The sequence below is a fragment of the Lampetra fluviatilis genome, chromosome 4 (assembly GCF_964198595.1).
Source record: "Lampetra fluviatilis chromosome 4, kcLamFluv1.1, whole genome shotgun sequence".
Taxonomy (NCBI): domain Eukaryota; kingdom Metazoa; phylum Chordata; class Hyperoartia; order Petromyzontiformes; family Petromyzontidae; genus Lampetra; species Lampetra fluviatilis.
This window is the reverse complement of record NC_136278.1, coordinates 27,837,860-27,861,503: the sequence shown is the minus strand read 5'-3', so window position 1 is coordinate 27,861,503 and position 23,644 is coordinate 27,837,860. Positions and strand designations below refer to the sequence as shown.

The 23,644-nt window shown below is 46.8% G+C and overlaps 1 protein-coding gene across 1 annotated transcript in view; it reads right to left on the bottom strand.

Annotated features, from left to right (window-relative positions):
* CPQ (carboxypeptidase Q) overlaps positions 1–17,233 on the bottom strand; it is a 64,176-nt gene extending 46,943 nt beyond the window's left edge. Inside the window, exons 1-5 of the mRNA XM_078855931.1 lie at positions 17,058–17,233; positions 13,259–13,508; positions 11,279–11,480; positions 10,224–10,431; positions 6,675–6,882 (exon numbers count right to left, since the gene is read on the bottom strand). Coding sequence (XP_078712057.1) covers positions 6,675–6,882; positions 10,224–10,431; positions 11,279–11,480; positions 13,259–13,504 — 864 coding nt within the window. The 5' untranslated portion in view covers positions 13,505–13,508; positions 17,058–17,233. The remainder of the gene's footprint in view (positions 1–6,674; positions 6,883–10,223; positions 10,432–11,278; positions 11,481–13,258; positions 13,509–17,057) is intronic.
* Positions 17,234–23,644: the final 6,411 nt, after the last annotated feature.

Below are 23,644 nucleotides of genomic sequence, written 5' to 3'. Positions count from 1 at the left end.
TGAACACTGACTTACAGCAACAGCAAAATATACACAGTGGTCCAACGTTTCTGGCAATTGACCTTCTTCTGGGAAGCAACTCGCATGTGTAGCATGTTAAGAGCTGGACAGATATCTTATACGATCGTTTATGCTCACGCAATTGTCCCATCTGGAAGGGTGGTGCAGTGGTTATCACACTGCACTCTGAGTCCGGTGACCTGAGTTGGATACCCAGCAATCGATAATTCCCTTCACCAACCCACAGATTCCCGTGATCCAGTGCGTTCAAACAACCGGCATGACCAACATGGCATGGGGAGTCCTTCATTCCACAGTGAATTGACAGAGGGCTGCAATTGAATCATTCTATGGTGATTTTACATGCATATTGTATCTCATTTCATTACTAAAGCAGCAGCAATGGCAAACCCCCTGCCTATTATTGGGCGAGATTAAAACAGCTTTTATAAGACTACCGACATCATTGTGGAAATGGGAGTTAACCGACTGGCACCCAATGGAGTTCAAAGTTACGGGCAATGTCGCGGCGAAGCCTCGCCGGTGGTGAACACATTGCACTCAAGGGGGTTAAATAACATCGCAGAACAACACAAAACACACGGGGCGTCTATTGTCGCACGCGTGCGCATGGCGAATAATGGGAAGCAGTGGCGCAACGGTGAGCACGATGAGCACGCTGCGCTACGAACCTGGTGGCCCCGAGTTCAATTCCCGCTCACGGCCAACACCCAGTGATGTTTATCTGAACCGGTCCTGCGCCTCCCCTAGGTCGACTCAGCCTCAAATGAGTACCTGCTGCGGTGTGTAAACATCGCCGCTGGGGAGACAACGGCGGCTGGGTGTGGTGTTAGATGCTTGATAACAGCAACTGCCCCAACAGTCTGTTATGACTATATGGGGGATCTCTGTATTTGTGGAGAGGGCATCTTTTACAAACAGTAAACCTCTACGTTGGTCTTGGTGGCAGTCTCTTGCTTTTAACGGAGTCTGGCCTCACAGGCATGCCTGCCCGCGAGGGTTTGTCACCTATCCCGGTTTTCCTATAACTGTGCTCTTGTGGAGGTAGCCAGAGTAGGAAATGTGTAATTGTTTCCAGTTGTGTAATAATACGCCTAGTGGCACAATGTATTCATGCGTGGTTCTCCCCTCTTCCTGTATTGCGATTTATTCCACAGACGGTCGCTGCATCGCGCGCTTCCAGATGCGCTTCTGCTGCCGTCTGGAACGCTCTTCCTTCTGATATTAGGAAGCCACTTGGAGCTTATAGCGCTTTTAAATAATCAAGATTGAAAACTCATTTCTTTAGAATCGCTTTTTTGCCATTTAGTTTGTCGTTCTTCCCCCGCGCCTCCGGATTACCACGATTGGCCACGTACTGTGCGAAAGAAAGTTGAACATACCGTGCATTCTAATTTGTACCTCAGGGGGTGGTAATAACTTCACTCGCCTGCTCCGATCTCATCACAGGGGGGGGGGGGGTGTGGGAGTAGAGGGCGGAAGGGGGCGGAAGGGAGCGAGGTTGGGTAAAGGGGTGCTAGGGAGGGTGCCAGTGGGAACGGGGGGCGCGGGGAGCAAGGCCGGCACTCAACAGCGCACGGTTGAGGAAATCGGCAAGCGACAGTGGAATGACAGCTATGCAGACACGGGGGCCCAGGCTGGGGAAGCCAAGGCACATGGCAGGCCCCCCCCCCACCCCCCCCCCCCCGGCTTGCTCAGAAGTGCCTGGAATTTTAAATGAAGCCATCTTTTATGTGACTCTTTACACACGGAGTTTCTCCACTTAAGCAGCTCAGCGGTTCATCGACACGTCCATATTCAAGCGAATATGCAATGCTTGTGTACGAAACACACACACAATTGCAAATTGTGTTTTTCTTCCCCACCACCGCTATGTTGACGTGCAGCAAAGTGAGAGGATTGATTTTTTAATGACTTGGGGCAAAAACATCTTCCACAGCCGATTTCAGATGACTGTATTAGCGAAATGAAATAACGTATTAAACGTGTGTCTAACATTATATTACACTATCCACGCACGCACATTTGAGCTTCGTGCCCGTGTGTGCATACGTGCGCACGTGCTGTCCAGCGGTCCATCAATTCGTTGCTTAATATCAATCCTCGAGGCTCGTAACAAACCGTGCCCCGAGTCGTGCGTGTAAACAGCCATTATTTACCATTTAGTCTACTCTAAACCTATAGATTGACGTGTTTCAGTTACATTTTGGGCTAAAGGTACGACTCAAAATTGTCGCAAATGCGACGGAACAAACGGCAAATGAGACCAACAGAAAGAGTAAAAAACGGAGATCAGACAGAACCGTTTCTGGGATCGAATTGCAGCTCCCAATCACGATTAGCTATTCATCGAACCGGTTAGAAGTGGGTGATAACCATCAGTTCTAATGCAGACGTCGAGTGGCACGTGTTTATTTGTGCATGGGAGGGGGGGGGGGTGGCGATTGGTCAATCGGGCTTCCACCCGAGCCCATGCTTGTGCCTGAAAGTAGAAAGGACCACGCGTACCGTAGAGATCGTTGGCTCTGCGAGATTTCAGTTAGCTGATCCTTTTTTCCGAACAGCAAAACAGTGATGGACGCAGTCGGCCACAGTTGCGCGCGAGACTAATATGGTGGAACAACTCCACGGGCCCAGACACACTTCATTACGGACCCCCCCCCCCGCCGTCGGTACTTTTATTTTAAGCGAAAACAAATCGCGGCAGACAGCCCAGACTCGCGCACGCATCCCTGCATTTGCGTGCGTTTACAAGAGTGCTGTTACTGAAGCATGCTCCAGTGCGCATACTTAACATCGCGTATGCCTGGGCATGCATTTTTGTAGACACAAGGATAATTAGCATGCAAGCGTTTACTTTGAGCACATTCCCTTCACTTATGTCGCTTTAAAAATAGCACTATGTAAAAAAATGAGACAATCCATTAAAAAAATGCAACTGTGTGGAAGCAAGGACAAGGAGTGAGCCTTTGGGTTCTTGGGCATTATAAAGACAATGATCTAAGAGGCGTGCTTGTGAAATTGGGTGTTGCTCACCAGAGGTGTGGACTCGAGTCATGTGACTTGGACTCGAGTCAGACTCGAGTCATGAATTTGATGACTTGCGACTCGACTTGGACTTGCATAACAATGACTTTGTCCCACCTATGAGATGTGGACTCGAGTCATGTGACTTGGACTCGAGTCAGACTCGAGTCATGAATTTGATGACTTGCGACTCGACTTGGACTTGCATAACAATGACTTTGTCCCACCTCTGTTGCTCACTGACCTTCGCGAAGCTAAGTTAAAATCCAATGTTCTGGCCGCAACAGTGAAGTGCGATCGCGAGGCAAAGTGTCACGGTCACACGGCCGCCGCTATTGAGCTGCCGAAAATTTTGTGAACTCTTAAACACAGAGCCTTCAAAAGCAATCCATGCTACTAAGTGCACATGACCCATCAGATCAATGGCTTTATTGCAGTCCATTGATTCTTTTTTTTTAATACATTTCTCACACCATCGCCAAAAACCTCCAGCCACAGTGGAGGAAGAGGTGTAATTTCACGTTTTTTTCGAATTAAAACATTTGTGATAAGCGCTGCTGTCAAGTAAAAAAATGTTATGACCATTGATGGAACGATGGCTTAAATATTCTCATAATTGAAATTCTTTGCTTGATTTATCACCTTACATTTCCGTGAATAAGAACAGGTTTTTTTTTACCACCCCATTCGATATCTTCTTATTATTCCACGCGTTTGTCCCACTCAAGAGGGGTCTGCTGTCCTTCCTAACATTCTCCACGCTGCCCTGTCCTGTGCCATCTCTTTTTCCGCTCCTCGGGCCACCGTGTCCGATCGCCCCACATCGCCCCCCCTCCCACCTCTTCTTCCGCCTTCCTCTTGATCTCATTCCTTCCACTTGCATCCCTTGCACCTTCTGATCCACGTTATTTTCCTGTTGTCTCTCAACATGACCGAACCACACCAGCCTTTTCTCTCTCTCTCTCTCATCTTCTCTGTGATTTCTACCACCTTGAGTCTTCCTCTCACTTCTTAATTTCTCACCCCATCCTTCCTTGCTAAACCCAACATCCACCAGAACATCCTCATCTCCTCGACTGCCATAGCTTCCATATAGAGGGCATTAAGCAAAGCTTCCCACAGCTTAGCCGAGAATGCAGCTCCATTTGTCACCAGCAGCAGCGAGGGATGCCAGGCGTCACTGATCACCCACAGTTCATTATTTCCTTGACACAACACGAATGTTAGCAACTGCCATTAATTTTCATTTGTCTCTTGAGTTAGACGTGACTGCCCATTAACCCACTTTGTCCTGGACGCGGTTAAAGGTGCAGCCCTACAACTACTCGTCCGTGCCCCTGCTAGCGGAAGGGCTTTCTCAAGAGTCCCTCTAGACGAGGGGCTTTTGAGCAACCTGCGGCTCTTTAAGAACTGCAGTGCGGTTCTTGAAATTCGAAACAAAATGGCTCTTCTAGTTATTTTGGTTGCCGACCCCTGACCCTGGAAGTTCACTTTACCATGGAAGTCCACTTTACCATGGAAGTCCACTTTACCATGGAAGTTCACTTTACCATGGAAGTTCACTTTACCATGGCTAGGGGACGGCAACCTGCTATTCCGGAGCCACATGCGGCTCATGAAGGAGTTGCTTCGTGACAGTTATTTATGAAGGACCACCGTCTCGTACCCGCGTGCATTGTGGCTCTTGAAATATTGAGATTTATTTGACCGAATAAGAAACATAAATTGCCCTTATGTTGTTTTTGTCCCTGAGCCCCGCTCTTAAAGGGTGTTTCGGCCTCACTCTTTCACACTGGCCAGACATCTTCGAAGAGGTGGGTGTACCCACACTTTTACCCCACCACGCATGACCTGCCCCAATCGGCTAACTGCGGCGAACCCATTTACACTGGTAGGTGGACAGAGGCGAGAGACTTTAAGAAGCTTTTGTGTGAAAACAAAGGGCACTTCCGATTAGCACGGTTGGCTACGTACGGTGCGAAAGAAGTCAAACATACATACATACGTGAATGTGCATAGGCAATTGCAAGCGGTTGCGACATCTCAAGCCCCGTGTAAGAACACTGCTGGAATCACGTCACTACGCATTATGCAGCATGCTTTGGCAATCCCTTACGTAAATTAGGGGCAGGCTCGTAATAGCAGGAGCAGTGGCAATCTGACTAATAGTGGCAGTTGCAGTACGGCTGGAATCTAGCTCAGCTGGTAACCCGCAAATAATTAATCCGACATCGAAATTCGCATCCTGGCTTTGTAAAAAAAAAACGAACAGCAGCAACCTGGTGAGCACCGATTGGTGGTAAGTCAACAAAGGCTGCCTGATGGGAGAAAAAAAATCAGGGGGTGCCATAATCACATAAATATTGCGCAAGAGCCTCGGAAGCCTCAACTGATGTATAATTGCCAAGTAGCTCATTACGGCATGGAAACCCTTCGACTTGGTGTGGTGGCAGCGGGTTGTGGCAGTGTTAGTACGAAACAGCGATAGCCCAATCAGCATAAATAGCGAAATTGATGAGTTGAGTCTTGATTTGAAGCTTTCGTGACTGCAGGAATCCATACTCTTTGGTTCTTTGGGTAAAGTCACGTAGGTAGAAATTAAATTAAATAACTCACGACGTTTCGATCGCAACACACGCAATCTTCATCAGGTGGAACAACCACAGCAAGAAAATGCTGAAGCAGGCGAAAAAGCTGCCGTGGCAAGAGGTTACATAGGGAGAGAGAGGGGGGGGTGTGGGGTAGGGGAAGGGGGGGCTGTGTGAGCGCTAGGGGAAGAGGACGTGAGGCTGGGGGGGGGGGGAAGTGAGCGGGGCTAGAAGTGGGAAGCTGCGTGTGGGGCACGGGGGGGGGAAATTTTAATGTGTGAGTAAACCGGCAGGTACGATGGAAACAACCACAACCATTACCTGGTTAATAACATCTTTCCAATGATTGTTCAATTTCTATCCATCTTCTCGGTTGAAGTCATGTCTATGTTTATATATCTGGTTGAGTTGAGTCTGTCGCCAAAAATGTAAAAATGTTGTGCAGGACTTGGTGACTAGAGGTCGACCGATTCCCGATGCCGGTGATTCCATGAAATCTGAAGATTCAGGATTATGATTCTATAAGAGAATATACTATTTGCTTACATTGTGTGATTATGACTTTCCCTACTAGTGGCCGTAGGGGTCACATAAACCTATAACATACAACATTGAAAAAAACACAATGCTTTTAACATATGCGATTCCAATGCATGCATATTGTGAGCTTACGAACTGAGATTGATGAATCGAGGCACAGTTACATGGACATTCGACACATACATGTGGACAACGAAAATGCGACAAAAGCTGAAACGTGGAGAGATGCGTGCGCACTGCACTGAGACATAGTAAGGAGATCACATTCATTAATTACAGAATGCAAATCAAAGATACCTTATCGACAATTAAACAAAGTAACTGAACTTGGACAGGACACATTGCCCTGCCAACAGTTAAAAATCACGCTGTCGAAGTACGTTACGAAAGAAGCTCAACATACACAGACACACTTACGAATGGCGACGGTGCTGGACCCATCACGGTGCCATCGGAAGCCCCGTCGTCCCGTGCCCACATTTGCACGCACGCACTCACCTGCTCGGGGTACTTGCTGCCCACGATCTCGGCCACCGTGTTGTAGGAGTCGGCGTCGGGCAGCGAGCGAGCCTCCATGGCAAGCGTGACGCGCACCCGCCAGCCGCGCGCCGCCATGCGCGCCATCATCTCGGCGTCCTCCACGGCCACGCACGCCGCCGGGATCTGGGCAACGCCCGACTCGTACTCCTGGATGCCCGTGTGGGGACTGCCGGGGGGTGGGTGGGCCCCCCGACGGACGAGAACGTTGGCACGGTGGTTTGTGAATGAGACGCAGCATTAATAAGGTTGAAAGCAGAGGTCGCAAACGGGTTTTGATTCCTTACCCGTACCCGTACCCGGCCGCACCAAGGTCGCAAACGGCTACCCGTAGCCGGGTATCGGGTAGGGTACGGGTATCGGGTACCCGGTTGCGACCTCTGGTTGAAAGCGGTAATGCATTAGCTTCGTCCGTCCGTAACAGTGGGGCATGAATCCATGCCTGTCGTAAAGAATATTGAATATGAACAAAATTTTAGCGGAGAGTTTTGTTGCCATTCGAGATTGACCCTCTAGAAAACTGGCCAAATTGAGCAAAGGACTACGAAAAAAGCAGCACAAATAATAGGGTTCACAAAATCAGCGCTAAAAGGAAGTCCACGCCTCTCTTCCACCTCCCGATTACGTCATTGCGCAACACCATCTCGCGCGTTACATCATCTCATTGCGTGAACTGAAATTCGATGTTTTTACTGACAATTAAATACTTCCGAGGACAAACGCATGTGGGAAAGCATCACAGCATCCAAGCACGTGTGTGATTCTTCTCGCGTAACTACTCGCATTTTCCCCAATTGCATTTAAATTGTGCCTAAGGCAGTCTAACATGAGACAAAATATGCGTACGAGACGTGAGTTGAAGTGACCACTTGGAATTCTTGCGGGGCATCGCATCACCTCGTGTATTAGAAAGTAGCCGCCTTTGGAAGCATTCATCGTGGAACTAATTCTGAGATTCTAGATTTGAAGCTTTCGTGACTGCAAGGATTCAAACTCTTAGGTTTTTTCGGTAAAGTCACGTAGGTAAAAAATAAAATAAAAAGTTAATAAAAGTAATAATGGAACTAAAATAAAATAATAAATCACGTTTCGGAGGCAACACAAGTCTCCGTCATCAGGTGGGACCGTCACAGCTAAAATGACTTTTAATTTTATTTTTTACCTACGTGACTTTACCGAAAAAACCTAAGAGTATAATTCTGAGATCCTAGAACATTACTTTTTAATATTTACAAACTGTGGTGTAAACTTTCCCACGTGCCCTGCTACAGAGAAATGTTCCCGTGGCAGTCAAACCAACATGCTTTTAATTCCCATAGCTAAAATGTAACACAATTAAGTGAAAAAATTAATTCAATAAGGTTTAAATGGTCCAATCATTGCCGAGTGGGCTAACACTATGAACTCACCACGCCCGTGAATCCTTTATAACCGACGTGGTTGCCCGGAATTCAACGCAGGCTGGCTCAGAGGTCTGACCTCTCACCTCAGCATTTGTAACCACTTTCAGAAAACAGAACATGGAATACTCATTATCAGCAACAGCAGCAGCCATCGTTATCATCACCAGCAACCAACGGTGCTGTTTCGTTTCTGGCCGCTTGGCGTTCTTGGGTCTCCGAGCCTGTGCTCAGCAACTGTGACATCTTTTCGATTTAAAGCTTTCGTGACTGCAGGGATTCATCTTCTTGGTTCTTTCGGTAAAGTCACGTAGAAGGGAAATAATAAAATAATTAAAATGAAACATAATAAAATAATTCTCACGACGTTTCGGCCACAACGCAAGCAGCCGTCCTCAGGTGAAGAACAGGTCTGTCGTGACTTTACCGAAAGAACCATGAAGAAAAAAACTGTGACATTCTTTTTTTTTTTTAGCCAACGTTGGATGAAGACCATCGCACACCATCGCCAGCTCTCATGGTTCTGGAAAACTCAACTTAATCGTTGCTGTTGACGGCTCCGAGTCTGCGACAGGCATTCCACATTTCTTTACCAGCAGAAGTGGGTAGACGTACCGATGGCATGATAAAGCGTGGTAAAATTACATTCGAAATCATTAACTGTAAGCCAAGAATAGTCGATGCCAGTTGGTGAGAGGTTGAAACGGTGACTAAAGTATTACCCAATTACTTAGTAACCACTGCGAGGCAGTGCAGGAGAAATGCCGATGAGTCAAAGTAAATGAAGAAAATAATGCTTCTGTTTTTGCTTTAAAAAACCCCGTGCATTCGTACACACTCATCAATATATAAGTAAATGTACAATTCAAACATTACAAAACTGAAATGAAAAAAATTACGTATTGATGTTTTAGCAAAATAAAAAAATAAAACCAAGGCTCAATGCATGGAGCTTCGCACGATGATTATTATTAATGAACAGAAAACTAAAGATAAATATTTGAGTTTCTTTCAAACAAAAATCTAAAAAACAAAGTTCAGTTCGAGTGCCCATCTCTCAACTGGTATGCGCTCTTGGCTTTAATCGTAATTATTTTCTGTCAGTTTGTCAGCCGTGCGGTCACAAGAATAAACACGCACTTTTCCAGGTCAGAGGTTCAAGAGAAACGCAATTAAACTGTGCACTGCAGACAGCGAATTTAAATTAACTCATCTGGCCACATTTGGCAAAGAAAGTTTGTATAAACTTCCCATTACGGTGACCGAGCTGTAACCTTCAGCTCACTACACATTGAGAACTGTCGTGCATAAATATATATACATATAAAATATAAACAGCTCTTTGATTGGTGGAGACCTACTGCCGGGTACGGAGAGGGGAGGGGCCTAAGGGAAGGGGGGTCAGGGGAGGGGCCTAAGGATATGGGGGGGTGGTCAGGGGAGGGGCCTAAGGGAGGGGGGGGTCAGCAGAGGTGCCTAAGCAAGGGGGAGGGGCCGATAGTTAAGGGGGCTGGCTACCTGGCTGGCTGCCTGGCTACCTCAAGTCAAGTTATCTTTTATACAGGTAGGAACAACAGGTTCCACACTGCCCACCAGGGATTATTTGTCTGTCTGTCGTGCATATTTGTCTGTCGTGCACGAATGCGCTGTCCGACCAAGTTCCTACCTGCCCACTCCGAAGGAACGTGTTTAAGTCACAAGTGGTAGAGGCCACATTTGAGCCCACGATCCCAGCTGTGCCAGCTCAGTGCGCTGATCCCCGAGCCACTTGCGGCACCTCAAAATAAATAATGGCATTCTTGTCTCACAAAACTCTGACCACCGTTCCATATCAATTACGCCATTACAAATCAATTGGATGGGGGCGCTAGCCGTGAGATATGAAAAATTTAGCAAAATGTGGAACGTATCTGTCATGGGGCATTCACCCCCAGTGACGAGAATTACCTCTAGATAGACAACAACCCAGTCAACTATAAACAGCTGCGCTCCACATTCCAGCGCGAGTGAAAATAATAAGTAACATCTTTTTGAGAAGGTGGTCCTTACGAGCCGCCAACAGACACACCACCCACAGTGCCATGATAAAGCACAGGACCCATGGGCAAACCTGTGGATGGAGAATGGCGTGATGGAACGGATGAGCACAGCGACGGCTCCAAACTTGGCCGCCTCGCTGGCCCCAACGCCGCGGTACTTGACGGTCTCCCCGTAGCTCACGTAGGGTTCGTTGTAAACGACGATCTTGCCCTTGGCTGCTGTGCCCAGTTTCCGCAGCTCATCAAAGGAGCTCACCACGAGAACGTCCGCTGTCGTACCTGCCGCCACAACAACGGCAAGAGCGCGAGCGTGAGCTTTTGTCGCAGAACCCACGGCCGGTAGCCCACGCTCCTCCCAGCGCTGGCGTCTCTACGACAAGTGCAGGTTCATACCGATGACATCTATTGATAGCTGTACGTAATGGAATTGTAGACAATTATTTGCGAACCGATTTAAAATGAATCATGCCTGTCACAGAGGAAACCGCAGTCTAATAAAATAACTGGCGGTTTCCCTCTGCAGTGCAGTCAGTGGAGTTGTACAGCCGTGAGCAGGAAAGGCTCAGTGTGTTCAGATTAAACGGAGCTGTCATTTACCACTGTGGGCCAAATGTCTAAATCAGGGTTCTTCAACTGGTGGCCCACAGGGGGAGGTTTTGTGGTGGACCACTGAGGTATGGCCCACTGAGAGCTATGGCTCGTTGATACATCCTGATAAAAAATTTACGAGATTAACGTAAGGTAACAAGAAATGTAAGACCTGGCGACAAGAGGAACAGATTAGTGGTCACACTTACGGAGGTTATGACGTCTCAATGCCACGTGACATCGCGTGGTCTGCAAGTACATGCCAGATTCATTGTGTGGCCAACTGTAAATTATAGTTTAAAGAACACTGGCCTCATCTATTCAGAGAATTTGGATGCTGCAACAGTATCATTATTCTCAAGAGCCATTGACTACCGCTCATGAATGAAGCGCTCCGCATGTATGTATGCATGTTGAACTTCTTTTGCACCGTAAGTATCAAACCGTGCTAATCGGAGGTGCGGGGGAAGGACAAAAGCATCACCACTTCCATTACCCAGTCGCATGCAAGCAGCGCACACGAAAAATAAATGTACACCTCCCGGCGGTGTGCCGACGCTCCCGCCGAGTCCCAGGATGGCCAGGCTGTGATTGCGAGGCTCGATCATGGTGGCAGATTCCCGGCCGCGAACCCAGTGCGGGACCTTGGCTGCCTCCGGGTGCACGTTCTCCAGACCGTCGTCCCGCAGTGCGGACAGCATGTACGCGATGGCCTGCTCCAGCGCCTTGGAGCCACTTATCTGTGGAACCGGCATAAACAAGTTGCCATCATCACGACGTAGTGTTTATACCCCCGACTCCCCATGCAGTACACACCAAGGCACGCTGTGGCATGGGAGCTCCTGATGTTCAGCTGACCCTACAAAGCACAAGGAGGATGCAATGCTGAACAGCAGCCTGTCTTTCGGGGGTGTTCAGAATCCGAATATTTATTTATGCTGGAGGAATCTGATGGGCTATGAAGCTCTTTTTCAATTTCATGTGCAGTGGTGGCATCAGCACCTTCCGGGGGTCCACCAGTGGCCCCCACTTCACTTTGTTCCTCCCCATAGAGAACTCGGTCCGCTGTGGCCACTCCCGCATGTGGTAGTGCGCCTTGGTATCTACATCTTTTTTTTCTGACGTTACGTGAACGAAAAGACACAAATTCGCCCGTTTTCTCATTGAAAATAGGTAAATTTCCAAATATCACTGTCCTGGTTACAAAAGCAAAGTTTGTGGGGAATAATAGCCATTTTTTGTACTTTTGAGGCATAAGCAACGAGGAAATAACACTTACTACCCAGGAACAAAAAAAAATTGTTACACAGTGTAATCGGAGGTACGCGCCCGCATGATTGCGACAAAAGCCAAAAATATCCAGGGACAGGCATGCTGTAACATGTGTTCAGAAATCCAATATCAGCATTGGAAAGAGTTAGTTATCCATTTATTACATTTTTGTCCAAAAAAGCCCAAGGGAACAGTCGTTTCTTTTGTTCTTACCAATGTCGAGCAACACTGGCGTGCGTGTTTATTAAAATACAATCAAGTCTGAAGATGTACAGGAACCACACACATACAAAGAGACAGCGTCTGTTTTACGGGCCGTAATAACAAATCACAGCTCGAATACACAACCACATGAGACACAAACTTCAGACTCTGTGATCTCATTGGAGACGAACTGTCTCGTTTTTAATAAACGAGACAGATCGGCAATCCCCTACGTTGTAATTGCACCAGAGTCTTTCATTCTCAGCCGAAGACTTCATTGGGGTTTTTCTGGGCTGCCTGTGACCTGCTTTTGCTGCCACTTGCACTTTTCCAATGGCACATTCAAGGCAAGCCAACGCAGAGCTCTCATGGTACACGGGTGGTTCTTCACTGGCTACTTGCCGAGTCGGGCCAAGCAGGGTCAAGGGTGGGGCTGATGAGATATTCCATGAGCCTGGCATCATCACACATGAGAAACATTAACACGGCATCCAGCTAGCTTGAGGTGTGTGTTTATCAGTGTATGTTAACTCAAATCGCATCACCGCGTCATCAGCATGCGTCTCGCGACGCATGCTGATGACATCTCTCTACACGGTAGCGAGATGTTAACTACCTCGCCTGGTATACAGGAGTTTGTGGGTTTGATCCTGACCCTGACGCTTGCATATGTGGAGTTTGCGTGTTCTCCCCGCGGTCGTGTAGAGTTTTCTCCGGGTTCTCTGGTTTTTCCCTCGACATTTAAAAACATGCGTTTAGAGTATTTGGCTGCTTTAAATTTCCACGCGATAAGCCACTTTGTTGAGCTATTATTTGTGGCCAGGTCGCTTCTGAAAGAGAGCTAATAGCTCAGTGGGCCTTGCCTGGTAAATAAAAAAAATAGTACGTAGGTTTATAGTTTACAATGTGTGTGTGACGTCAGCGGCACGGCTCGGCTTCTGCAGTGGAAAAAAACCCGCGCCTGGAGCAGCATGGCAACAACGGCACGGCTAGGATGTGCCTGTGTAAAAAGGGGTACACAATACCTTCCACGCACGCTTACCCGATTGCCGATCTTGTCGGTGAAGAGGGCAAGGCGCTCGTAGGAACGATTCTGCGCTGCACCGTGCACGGCCAGGTCGATGATCTGCGAAGCAATGCCCGAATGTGCCGCAACGTCCTGCCGCATCCGCTGGACCTTGTGCAGGAGCTCACTGCCGGCTGCAGGGATGCCACGGCCCTCCACGGCCAGATGAGGCCACAGCCCCACGGCCATCGCCGCCACCACCAGCACCACCAGCGATGGCATTATCCTGCAATCAGTCAATCAGTATGTTGAACTTCCGTCGCACTGTACGTAGTCAACTTTGGTCATCGGAGGTGCGGGGGGGGGAGAGCGACAATAAGCTAAACACAAAAAACAGTGCAAACGCACCGAAATGTGCAAGCGTGTGCGTCATCACAACAGGACGGGTGCTACCGGTAGATCTTGTCATCCACACCTATTCCTGTCCAAGCAGTGAGAATATTAGTTGGGTAGATCGAAAAAGTAATGAGGAAGCTCCAGAGCAGGTTATCCATGAAAGGGAAATTATGTGGATGGACACATCCGCAGAGATTCATCTTCTTGGTTCTTTTGGTAAAGTCACGTAGAATAATTCTCACAGTGAGAATTATTTTATTATGTTTTATTTTTATTATTTTATTATTTCCCTTCTACGTGACTTTACCGAAAGAACCAAGAAGATGAATCCCTGCAGTCACGAAAGCTTTAAATCGAAACATCCGCAGAGGTTAAAGCTCGATGAAGGAAGTTCTGGAAGTTGGGAAAGAGGCAGAACAAGATAAATATTGCTTCATAGCTTGAGGGGGGGGTAGGGGGTATAGTGAAATGAAGAAGCACGCACAAGATCAGACAACATTGAGGGAGCTTGAGTCAAAGACCTACTATTGGGCAGAGGAATAAAGAAAATGCGTGGTCACAATTGGATTATTGTAAATTAGATGGATTCTAAATTGCAAGAAAGAGAAAAGCAAAATAGAATTAAGCTAGTGCCTGCATTGATGCTTTCTATGCGAGCCTCTTACCTGCGGATAAATGCAGATCAAATTATTGATTTACTGCCAAACTTCCACGTTCTGCTAAAAAGCCAGATGATGTCACAAAAACTGGGTCACGTTGAAGATGTTTTTGTCAATTCATCTGTTGTCCAAAACATCTGGGCTGGAAGTAGTATCCAAGGGAATACTACTTATTAATATACAGTAATACATATTTACTATTTGTTTAAAAAGATCATTAGCAACATTTCATGTTCCATTTTAGAGTAATATGGCTTTGGTGCAAGTTTTATTCCAGTTTTAAGAATTCCAAGATTCAGAAATACAACACTTTCGTCGATAACACTGCCTTACAAAGGGGGGGGGGGGGGTGAATAAAATAGGTGGCGTTTCTGGTAACAGCCCTTTTGTTCTAATATCAGAGAGATTCAGTAATAATTAAGCTGCAAAATGTAAACCAAAAAAATTACCACTGACAAATCAAATCCAGCAGCGCCAACCAACGGGCAAGGAAAACACACACGCCGCTTTGACAGAGTGTCTTTGTAGGTTAACCCAAAGACTGCCCACAAGAGGCCCTAATGATACGTGACAAACATGAAGGCGAATTATTTATGTAAGAACTAATTTGTAAAAAAAAAAAATCCTTCAAATAAACACAAGTAAACGATTTGACCGCCGTGACGCACTTTGCTCAATGTGGCCAAGTCAAAGTATATATTTTTTTACAAATTAACAGAGGCATTCAGTTGTCTGCCAACTATGTTTTTCTTACATGTACATGTTGCAGCACTTAGTGCAATCCACAATCCACTGCTGGCTAAAGCCCTGATCCGAACCCCCTTTGGGTAACGGATATTCATTTGACCATACTTCACCACCACCACGCTGGCCTAGAGTGGGAGCACAGAAGAGGGGAGCATAGACGTGCAGTACAACATATTTTTCTGCACTGCCCTCTTGGATAGCTCTGATGCATACTAGACTAGTCATGAATCCATAGCACTACGTTTTCCCATGCTGATGTAACGATTGCCTCCACCACGACTGCCTCAAGATATGATTTAGGAATCAATTATTTTTATCACATTATTATGCATGTCGTGGCCTCTCGGGTCTGCCGAGCATAACGTCTCGATAGCACTTTCATCAATTAGTTAGGTAGTCTGTGCTCCTTCAACAGAACGAAAGCAAAACTACCCAAGCTCTCTCTCTCCTGAAGAAAGCCCTCTCGTCATGGCTAGCAGAGCATCGGCATTTGCACACAGCTCCTGAATATATCGCCATGAGCAAGAATAATGTAAATACGGATAGAGAGAAGGCCAGATACATAGAGCCCGAAAGACACAGTTACATAGAGACACACAGAGGCAGAGATGGATTAGAGACAAGCCACATTAGTGCGACTCTGACAATGCAAGCCAAACTATGGACCAAACACGAAACCACTCAAGTCTCGTGTCGTTTTGATTATTCCGCAGAGGAGGAATAGGAAAACGACACGAACTCTCCTCTCCCTTAAAGTCTTCTCGACGTGGCCAGTAGACCTGCTAAATTAGCATTTCGCTCCCGAACAGTATTGCCATCATACGCAAGACTACACTGGTCAACAAAAAAAGAACATTTTTTTCTGGCCTGGACTTTTGCAGCTGTTTTAGACTAATTTCAGGGTGCTGATTCCAAATGTGATCTCAAATTTTCTCTATCACATCTCATTTTTATGCTATCGGCATACCCCATTTTCATTGATTTTACCCGAAATTAACTCTGTCACTTATGATTGCAAGTTGTTGCGAGTCAGTCACTGCTTTAGTGTTAAAATATGGTGCTGTATTTTTAGGATAGTGTGTTTATAATATCATTTTATGTAGATATCCACATTTATTTAATATTTTTCTTCTGCAGTTTTTATTGAAAATGCAATATTTGATATCTCAAAAACCTGACGTGATGACCAGTGTAATCGATGAGTCGACGTAGCATTCTTACAATAGGCACAGATCCTCCGTATCGCCTGCAATAGACTGATGGGGGCAAGTGCTGTTAGCGAGCACCTATGAAGGCCGGCAAGGCACACGAAGGGGGGGGGGGCAACACCACGCCCGGCCGCCTTTGTCTCCCCGGTGTCGATCTTTACACACCGCACCGGGTACTCATTTTGAGGCTGAGTCGACCTAGGGGAGGCCCAGGAACGGTTCAGAAAATCGTCACTGGGTGTTGGCCGTGAACGGGAATCGAACTCGGGTGTCCAGGTTCGTAGCGCAGCGCGCTGACCGCTACACTACCGGCTCCCCATGTGCTACAGCAAAGACAAAGATCCCCCGTATAGCCTGTCACGTACTGTTGGGGGGTGCGGTGGTGCGGGTAGCGCCGCAGTGCGCTAACCACTGCGCCACCGCTCCCCCCCACACACACACAAGCAGTACAGTACACACACAAGCAGTACACAAGCTGTACAGTACACAAGCAGTACAGTACACGCAGTACAGTACACATTAGAAATACAGTACACACAGTACAGTACACACCGTACACACACAAGCAGTACAGTACAGTATACACAAGCAGTACATTGCACACACAGTACACACACAAGCAGTACAGTGCACACTCCGTACAGTACACAGTACATAGTACAGTACACACTAGCTGTACAGTACACACACGCAGTACACACACAAGCAGTACAGTACACACACAAGCAGCACAGTACAGTACACAAGCAGTACACACAAGCAGTACAGTACACACACACAAGCAGTACAGTACACACACACAAGCAGTACAGTACACACACGCACCGAGACACTTTAGCCGTGCGTTGCAAGCGCGGAACAAGGAGGAGGAGGTCTGAGACGCCGAAGAGGTGACCCGGCAGCCCCAGCGGCAGCAGCTGATGGGGAACTTTGTTCTCACGTAGCAGCGATGCCAGTACACGGGGAGGCCCCAGATGTCTCGTGACTCCCCTCTCCCTCCACTACCCCCTCCTCTCCACCCCCTCCCTCCCCTCATTCCCCCCTCCACTCCCCCCCCTCCACTCCACTCCCCCCCTCCACTCCCCCCCTCCCCTCCCCCCCCTCCACTCCCTCCCTCCCCTCACCCCCTCCACTTCCTCCACTCCCCCCTCCCCTCCACTCCCCCTCCACTCCCTCCCTCCCTCCACTCCCCCTCCCTCCCCTCCCTCCACTCCCTCCCCTCACCCCCTCCCTCCTCCCCCTCCACTCCCTCTCCACTCCCTCCCCCTCCCTCCACTCCCTCCCTCCCTCCCCTCCCTCCACTCCCTCCCTCCCCTCCCTCCACTCCCTCCCTCCACTCGTTTATTACGTAAAACTTAATTTCTATATTTTTCTCGTATGTCAATGGGTGTTAAAACAGAAAGGAATAAGCGAAGGAACAACAAACAACATTTTTTGGGGGGTCGATTCATTCACAAGACATCTGGACCGCCCTGTCGATTAGGAGCGGTGGGACAGTGGTTAACGCGCCGTATCTGTGAATCGCATATGACCCCCCTCCCCCCATTCTTGTTTTGATCCCAGGTCACGGCTGACAGCATCAGTGTCGCGTGATGATCCACGTTCCTATGACGGGGGCAGTACAGCATGTCCAAAAGACAACCATTTTTGCTTAAAGTGGTGCAGTTGCGTTAGGCCGTGTTTCTGTTGGCTCGTTTTAATTTGCAGTCATTTGTCAATCCCCTGTTGGATGAGGGCCTCTCCACACTCTTTCGGTCACGGGGGTTATCTTACGATACTTCACCACGTAGGTTCAATGCGCGTTGGTGAATGGGGTGGGCGTTGGCACAGGAGCAGTTCAGACATCACTCACCGCCGATTGCTCACCAAGACAGTTTCAGTTTATTAGGTATAGCCCCGTGAGCCATTCGGCTCTTGGATCGGGTGCAACAAAACAAAAACATGAACAAGAAAACATCTCAAGGTGACTATGCGCAAACAGAAAAATCCAGGAAAAAACTGCAAAGTCTTCCAGAAAAAGCACCGTACACCAACGCTGTGTGCAATAATCCCAGTAGGATGCAAGTCAGACAACAACACCCACAAGACCTGCTGCAGTATATGTTTGTTATAAAGGGGCCCTAAATAAAAAAAAACACATAAATATTAAAACACATTTTGTAACTCGCACAGTAAAGTAATTGTATTTTTTTGCTATACAGCCAGGTAATACGACAAATCGCTAACCTTAAACATACAGTCGTTCATAAAAGTTGAAGGCAGTATAGTACTATAGTAACAGAGCAAGTGCAGAATCACTGAACCGAAATGGATAGCTTGAAAGTGCGGGGACCGTAGCATAGGATAATCCGGCACTGGCAACACAGGAAGGTGCTCAGGGGAAGAGCAAGACCATGATCGGAATTGACATCAAATATCAAACAATGCAACAATGGGATGGAAGCTGTCCCAGGTGAAAGACGCAGCGATGGACGGAGAGAAGTGCAGACTGACCGCCGGTGAAGGAAATCAATTATGACGTCTCGACGCCTGTGAAATTGCGTGGTCTGCCAGTACGTGCCAGATTCATTATGTGGCCACACTGAAAATGATAGTTTAAGAACCCCTGGCCTCAAATATCCCTCACAAAGGTCAAGAGACTAGAAGAAGAAGAAAGATGATGAGCCTGGGTTGACTGCCCAATAATTTTAATTCACAAAAGTAGAATTAACGCAGACGCGCGTGCATGGTACACAACGCTTAACGTGAAATGTGCACAGTCGGTAAAACCCACGACAGCGTAACGTCGCCTGGAAATGGGATTTTCCCCTTTGACCCTTGTCTTCCCACTTTAAATTCCGCTCCATAGAGTTTCATTAGCTGCACACCATGCAACCGCCATGCAGGCTGCGAGCCAGGAAGCTATTGTCATCATTAATAGGGCGCACGAGAGCACGGTGAAACATAATTGGCTGTTATTAGATTACAATAAAAAAAACCGATGTATATAGCGTCTAAATGCAACCTTATCTGAAGACGCTTTATAGAAACGGGCCGATTTATTTTATAGACAAGCGTAGATTCAGGATAAAAAAAAGTAAAGTCTTGAGCCAGCATTTGAACAGGGACTGGGGATTCAACATCATGGATATCTGGGGGGAATTGAGTTGCAGATATAGAGACAGCAGAGGAGAATGAGTGACCTCCCACTGAGTGAAGGTTGTCTGCAGATTTTGACGGATAGCTTTATTGTTGGAGTGAGGAGGAGGAGATAAAGGGGAGTAGGAGCGAGATGACAGGAGATGTAGTCAGGGGTTCAACCATGCATGGCGCTGTCAAAGGAGAGATGGAGTGCCCTATGGTGTCAAAAGTAGCAGAAAGGTCTAAAAGAACCAGGAGTGAGAGTTATCCATGATTTTAAGTGAGTGCAATTTCTCACAAGCAAGAGAGCTGATTCAGGTAAATGACCTTGGTGGATCTTCGTGGTTCTTTCGGTAAAGTCACGTAGAAGGGAAATAATAAAATAATGAAAATAAAACATCATCAAATAATTCTCACGACGTTTCGGCCACAACGCAAGCAACCGTCCTCAGGTGAAGAACAGGTCTGTCGGGAAGACAGGTCTGTCGGGAAGACAGCGTCGGGAAGACAGCCCCATTCAGACGCTGTCTTCCCGACAGACCTGTTCTTCACCTGAGGACGGCTGCTTGCATTGTGGCCGAAACGTCGTGAGAATTATTTTATTATGTTTTATTTTTATTATTTTCCTTCTACGTGACTTTACCGAAAGAACCAAGAAGATGAATCCCTGCAGTCACGAAAGCTTTAAATCGAGACCTTGGTGGAATTCAGATTGAATTGGGTTGCGGTCATCATGAAAGGAAAGGTCTTTAAATAGATATAAATGAGATAACCTTTTCTCGGACTTTTGTGTTGAAATGGAGGCTTGAGATGGACACTTGCAGAGTGTGGATTTTTTCAGGATGAGAGCTACAGAAGCAATTATTGAGAACTAAGGGAACGGTACAACTGGATTGATGAATTTAATAATGTACCATGCTAGTGTGGGCAACAGTGAGGTATGAGTGTGGAGGGTAAAAGATCTAGGATAAAAGAATATTTTTTTTAGCTTGAGGTGGTTTTCGTGATTTAAGTAATGAAATCTTGTTCTTTGGGTCTTTCGGTAAAGTCACGTAGATAGGTTCAAATCAATACAAATGAATATAAAATGAACAAAAATCTACGACGTTTCGATCACAAGCGATCGTCATCAGGAGGAAAAAGAGGGGGAAATCTGCAGACTGTTTTAAAGGTTTAAGTCAAGATTTCATGACATCCTGATTTTTATACTTAAAAATATGTTGAAATATTAGCATATATTAATTACTCAATATTTGGAATTACGTGTTTTTTATATTTACTTTAGTTTCACTATATATACTGTATATGTGTAATTCCAAAGTTGTGAAATGCGCACCCAGACCTTCAATATATTTTCTAAAATGTCTAACTTACTGGACATCATCCAGAGGCAAAACATTGCCTCACATACTCTTTGGTTCTTTCGGTAAAGTCACGTAGGTTATAAAATAAAATAAATCACGACGTTTCGGGCGCAACACAAGCGTCCATCATCAGGTGGGAGAGCATGGCCTGTTTAAAAAAAAAAGGTGAAAAGGGTAAAAAAAAAACAGTCTGCATCAGCAGCAGGCCATGCTTTCCCACCTGATGACGGACGCTTGTGTTGCGCCTGAAACGTCGTGATTTATTTTATTTTCTACCTACGTGACTTTACCGACAGAACCAAAGAGTATGGATTCCTGCAGTCACGAAAGCTTAAAAAATCAAGATTGCCTCACATTTCCTCGCAGTTCTGTCCAGAGGCATTTATGAAAACTGGTCCAAAATTTCTAACAAAGTGAAAAAAAACGAGTTAGGTTTCAGCACTTATATCTAAAGACGTTTTTAAAGACTTAGGCTCCTGCAGTATTGTGATTAATTAGCTATTAAAATTATCACTTGCACCTCTGAGACTCTTTGCTGTCTAGCAATATGCTCACTGAGCAGTGAAAAATAATATGGAATTAAATATTTCTCTTGCACCCTACTTTAATGAGGCTGGAAATGGAGCAAACTCCCTCACGTGTCATAAGGTTGGCAACAACAGTCGGAATCTAATTGGGAGAAAAAATAAATGTCACAGTGTATATTGTCAACAGCAGATGCACTCTCCTCTCTAGCCATCACTTTGCATATTAAAGTAACATTGTTGACTGGTAGAAAACATATAAATGGCAGAGAATACATATAAATTACTATAAATTGTTGGCATCATAAATGCCAGTGAAAACTCCTGGCAAGCATTAAAGTAACGGTGAATCTCTTTTTTGCCACTTTCTATGTAATGATCTAGTCCATCATGAAGGATTCTTAAAATCTTGGCAAATGCTTTGGCACATGATGAAATTTCAATAAAAAAAGTATGAACTCGTATCTATTATATTTTCAAAAGTGTTTGTTGTTGGTGACTTGGCGTTTTGAGCCGTGTTTACAAAACAAACACAAGCATGACACAACCAGCACAAGTACTGTTCACTTTTTTAAACCCAGCATGCTTTACGCCAGTATTCCATTACAATACTATCTTCAAAGACACAGCTATCAATAGGTTAGTTTTACATAGTATGTGTGTCGAGTGGAGTGGTAAAGTGGTTTATTTTACTGTGCTATAAAGTCAGTTACCCGAGTTTAATTCCCTTCCATGGCTAACATCTGTGGCGAGTGATGTCCGAAGCAGTTGCAATAAAGTGCCCCACGCTTGGCTTACCTTCATCAATGTATCTGGCTAATATTTTTGCGCACACTACTGTACTGAAGAAATAAACACACGTCCAGTGCGATGGAAAAAAAAACCTTTTGAGAACATGTTTCTTTCTCCACGTCGTAATGTCAAGATCAAAGTGGTGGGTGGGAGTCCATCAGCTGTTATAATCAAAGCTGCACGCTTAGTTAGCAGTGCAGAGCAAGGGTTCAATGATAAAATTGGGTGTCATTAGGAACATATGTATGTTGAACCTCTTTCACATCGTACGTAGCCAACCATGCTAATCGGAGATGCAGCGGGGAGGACAACAAACTAAACACACAAATCTAAAGAAATGAGTTTTCAACCTTAGATTTAAAAGTGCATAGCTCCCAGTGGATTCCTAATGTTGGAAGGAAGAGCGTTCCAGACGGGCGCAGAAGCGCATCCGAAAGCGCGCAAAGCGGTGACCATCTTTGTTCGATGGCCAGCCAAAAGCTGCTGCTCACGAGGATGACCGGAGTTGGTAGGTATCGTGGTTGGTTACGGGCTCTGATGCAATTCAATAGGGGCCCTCCCCATCTTCAAAGCCCGGCACCTGGGCTGCTTTTACCCATGGGACCCCCTGCTGCGGGTTCAGTTACATTTTCTGCACGTTCCATAGCCACACCACTGGGTGTGCAAGCATGATTAAATAACTAGAATTAGACGGCAGTTTTCAACTGCACGGTTGACATGCTGGCAACGTCTTCCTTACATACATAAAGTAAAAGTGTATGCCACTGGGTGTGCAAACAGGTGTAGTGACATAGCGCTGACTGTTGGGCAGCTGTAGGAACTGCAGGTGGGCACTTAGCTCTCACGCCGTTGAGCATATACACGGTGTGTGTGCCGGCAGGGCGGAGGAACTGGGGCAAGGGTCACAATAGACCTCGTGTGGAAGCCCCTGGAACCCTCTAGAGCAGGGGTCGGCAACCAAAATAACAAGAAGAGCCATTTCTTTCCAATTCGGTACAAAATTCAGTATTTCAAGAGCCGCAATGCATCTGAGTACATACTGTACATACGTACATAACGTCAAGAAGCAGCCCGTAAAGAGCCGCATGCGGCTCCGGAGCCGTAGGTTGCCGACCCCTGCTCTAGAGGGTTTGAGAAGGGAGGCGCGGCTAGGGCGGAGCCAGGCCGCGCCGAGGGGAATAAAAGCAGCGGAGAGCGAGAGCTACGGGCTCCCGGTTCTGGGATTGGACTCGTCTCGTCGTCGCTGCCCTCGTCGCTGACCTTGTCCCTGCCGCCTTCGCCCGATCATTGCGCGGCCGGACAGCGTTTGGCTGTCCCAGTCGACGCCGTCTGTGCAACGCGGACAGAGTCGTGTCTGGGATGGGACGCGCGACAGCCGGGTTGCGTGTGGGAGAGAGAGGGGGCCCGAGTTGTGGCGTGAGCTCGGCAACAACGAATAAAGAGGGCAGAGCGGTGCTCCCTGCGACCACCACCCAGTCTCCGGCTGACTGTGTGTGCGACGCACGCCACCCGCACGCACAGACGACACACTACACAGGTATCATCCATGATTAAATAACTAGAATTAGACGGCGGTTTTCGACTCCATGGTTGACATGCTGGCAACGTCTTC